The 2518-nt window shown below is 33.0% G+C and overlaps 1 protein-coding gene across 1 annotated transcript in view; it reads left to right on the top strand.

The window, feature by feature from the left end:
• Positions 1 to 1411: 1411 nt before the first annotated feature.
• The window catches only part of LOC130807282 (uncharacterized), a 1165-nt gene continuing 58 nt past the window's right edge, over positions 1412 to 2518 (top strand). Inside the window, exons 1-4 of the mRNA XM_057672436.1 lie at positions 1412 to 1687; positions 1771 to 1923; positions 2025 to 2275; positions 2372 to 2518. The exon at positions 2372 to 2518 is cut by the window's right edge and continues 58 nt beyond it. Coding sequence (XP_057528419.1) covers positions 1678 to 1687; positions 1771 to 1923; positions 2025 to 2275; positions 2372 to 2410 — 453 coding nt within the window. The 5' untranslated portion in view covers positions 1412 to 1677 and the 3' untranslated portion in view covers positions 2411 to 2518. The remainder of the gene's footprint in view (positions 1688 to 1770; positions 1924 to 2024; positions 2276 to 2371) is intronic.

Genomic DNA, 2518 nt, shown 5'->3' with positions numbered 1-2518 from the left:
CATGCATACATTGGAACAAATGGTAATCTTTGTTCTTGTTTTTATTGTTAAATTGTTCTTCAAACAACTTAAAGTTAAAATTCTCTTTCACATAGTGGCTAAATTGTTATTCAAGTTGTTAAATTGTTCTTGTGTTTCTTTCAAAAATTTAAATTGTTCTTGTTCTTTTTGAATCGTTAAATTGTTCTTCAAACAACTCGAAATTAAATTGTTCTACAAGTTGTTAAATTGTTCTTGTTTTTGTATTAATTGTTAACAATATTATAAGGAGTTCTTGGTGATATTATTGAATGTTATATAATCTAATTATTATAAAGTTTAAATATAGGAAATGATTTTGAATAAGGCATGGGTCAAAGTAAAAGATCGTTCATCTATTGATTATGTAAATGGTGTTGATGAGATTCTAAATTTTGCTCTTTCCAAAGTAAGAGAAGATGATCGAGATAGTACTACTATTAGGTGCCCTTGTAATAGTTGTCGCAATATATTTCTTAAAACAAAATGTGATGTAAGATTCGACTTGCTTAAGGGAGGAATGTATGAGAAGTACACTTTTTGGGAACTTCACGGGGAAGAATTAGTTGAATCAAGTGATGGGGATGATGTTGATGAGTCGAATGACATTGATAGTGGTTTCATAATGTTGCAAGATGCATGTGGAGTTGGTGCTATGAATGTTGGGAGTGCTGAAGAGGCTTTAAATAATGTTGAGGAGTATGAGAAACCTAATGCAAATGCAAAAAAGTTTTTCAAACTTTTAGAGGAGTACCAAGAACCATTAACAATGCATGGCACAACAATGTCTAAGTTGTCATATATTGTTAAATTATTACATTTAAAGGTTTTGAATTATTGGTCTGATAAGTCTTTTGATAGTTTACTCCAATTAGAACGTCAAGGCTATGTCGCTTACCTTCCAACTTCTTATTACGAGGCTAAGAAACTCATTAAAGACTTGGGCCTTGATTATTATAAGATTGATGCTTGTGAAAATGATTGTATTCTTTATTGGAAAGAGCATGAAAAATTGATTGAGTGTCCCACTTGTGGTTTATCAAGGTGGAAACAAGAAAAGGAAGGCTCTTCTAAGGGGCTAAAGGTTTCTAGAAAAGTGCTAAGATATTTTCCGCTCTATCTTAAAATATATTGTTTATTGTTGAAACTACCTTTTGTTTGATAATTTTGCAAAAATATCTGAATAAATAAAAGATGGTTGGGAGAGGAGGGGGAAAGAAAATATGCAGTCGAAGTATTGCCCCCGGAAAACTTATGAGTTGTGTTCAAGCTAGTCGGACGCAATTGTTTAGCAAGCAAAATGTAGCTGATCAATTCAATAATAGCTCTAACCCACACATCACAGATGAGATTGCTCATGCAGTTAGAAAAGTAAGTTTTTTTTTTCTATTTCAATTCAAAAAATTTAAATTTTATTATATTGAATTCACTTTGATTTTCATTGTCTTTACCCTTGTAGATTTGGAGAGGCAACGAACAACTTATGAAGCGCATATAAACAAAGCAGCACCAACTGAATTGCCAGCAACTAAATCGCCAACAACTGATGCGCCGACCTTGAATGACCATAACTTGATTCATGGAGACGATCTTCAAGGTTATGAAGAAACTGCTACACCAATCTTGAATGACCAAGCATCAGAAGGCGTCATTACCTTAATGGATGAAAGTACATTATTGAAAACTCGACTTTCACGTTTCTAGTTTGTAATTATTTATATATTATTGATTATTGATTATTGATTATTGTAGGCATACTTGGTAAGAGAAAGAAAAGAAGCAACTTTGTTAGTAGAATTGAAGTGGGCTTGCAAGTGAATGAAGCTTTAGATCCACAACCAAGGCAAACTATCACTCGAAAGGAGGTGGAGCAAGTTAATGGTGATGAGATAGATAGAAATACAGGTAGTTAAAAGAGACGGAGCAACTTTTTTAGATATTATTGATTATTGATTATTGATTATTGTAGGCATACTTGATAAGTTTTAACATTTGTATTATCTTAGCAACTAGTAAGATCAAAGGAAGAAGTAAGAGAGGAATGTACAAGAGTTACGTGGTTGACATGAAAATTAAAGGGAGAGGATCGAAATTGAAGATCACAATACCTGATGAAATTGACCGAGCAATTGGAGAAAATGCTCGTCACTTAGTTAATGATTTTGGGCGTGTTGTGAGGACAAAAGCTCCCTTGAATGTGAAAAGTTGGAAAGAAGCATTTGAGGCAGCTGGAGAAAGTATGTTGAAGGAAATACAGGTTATGTTAGTTACTAATTTCTTTATTAATATCAGTTATTTAGCACTATAGTTTTCTGGTTTTGGTTGTACTTATCATCTTACCTTCTTTGTGCAGGAGAAGTTTGAAATTGATAAGTCTAGTGACTACTTCTGAATGTATGCATTTGTCTTAGAGACCATGCAACGTTTATATAGATTGTACAAGTGTAGGTTGCACAATTACTACAAAAGTGCGACATGCGGAAAAACTAACGAGGAGCTC

Source organism: Amaranthus tricolor, chromosome 3 (genome assembly GCF_026212465.1).
Source record: "Amaranthus tricolor cultivar Red isolate AtriRed21 chromosome 3, ASM2621246v1, whole genome shotgun sequence".
In the NCBI taxonomy this organism is placed as follows: domain Eukaryota; kingdom Viridiplantae; phylum Streptophyta; class Magnoliopsida; order Caryophyllales; family Amaranthaceae; genus Amaranthus; species Amaranthus tricolor.
Note: the sequence above shows the minus strand (reverse complement) of the source record. Positions and strands in the feature narration are given on the sequence as shown.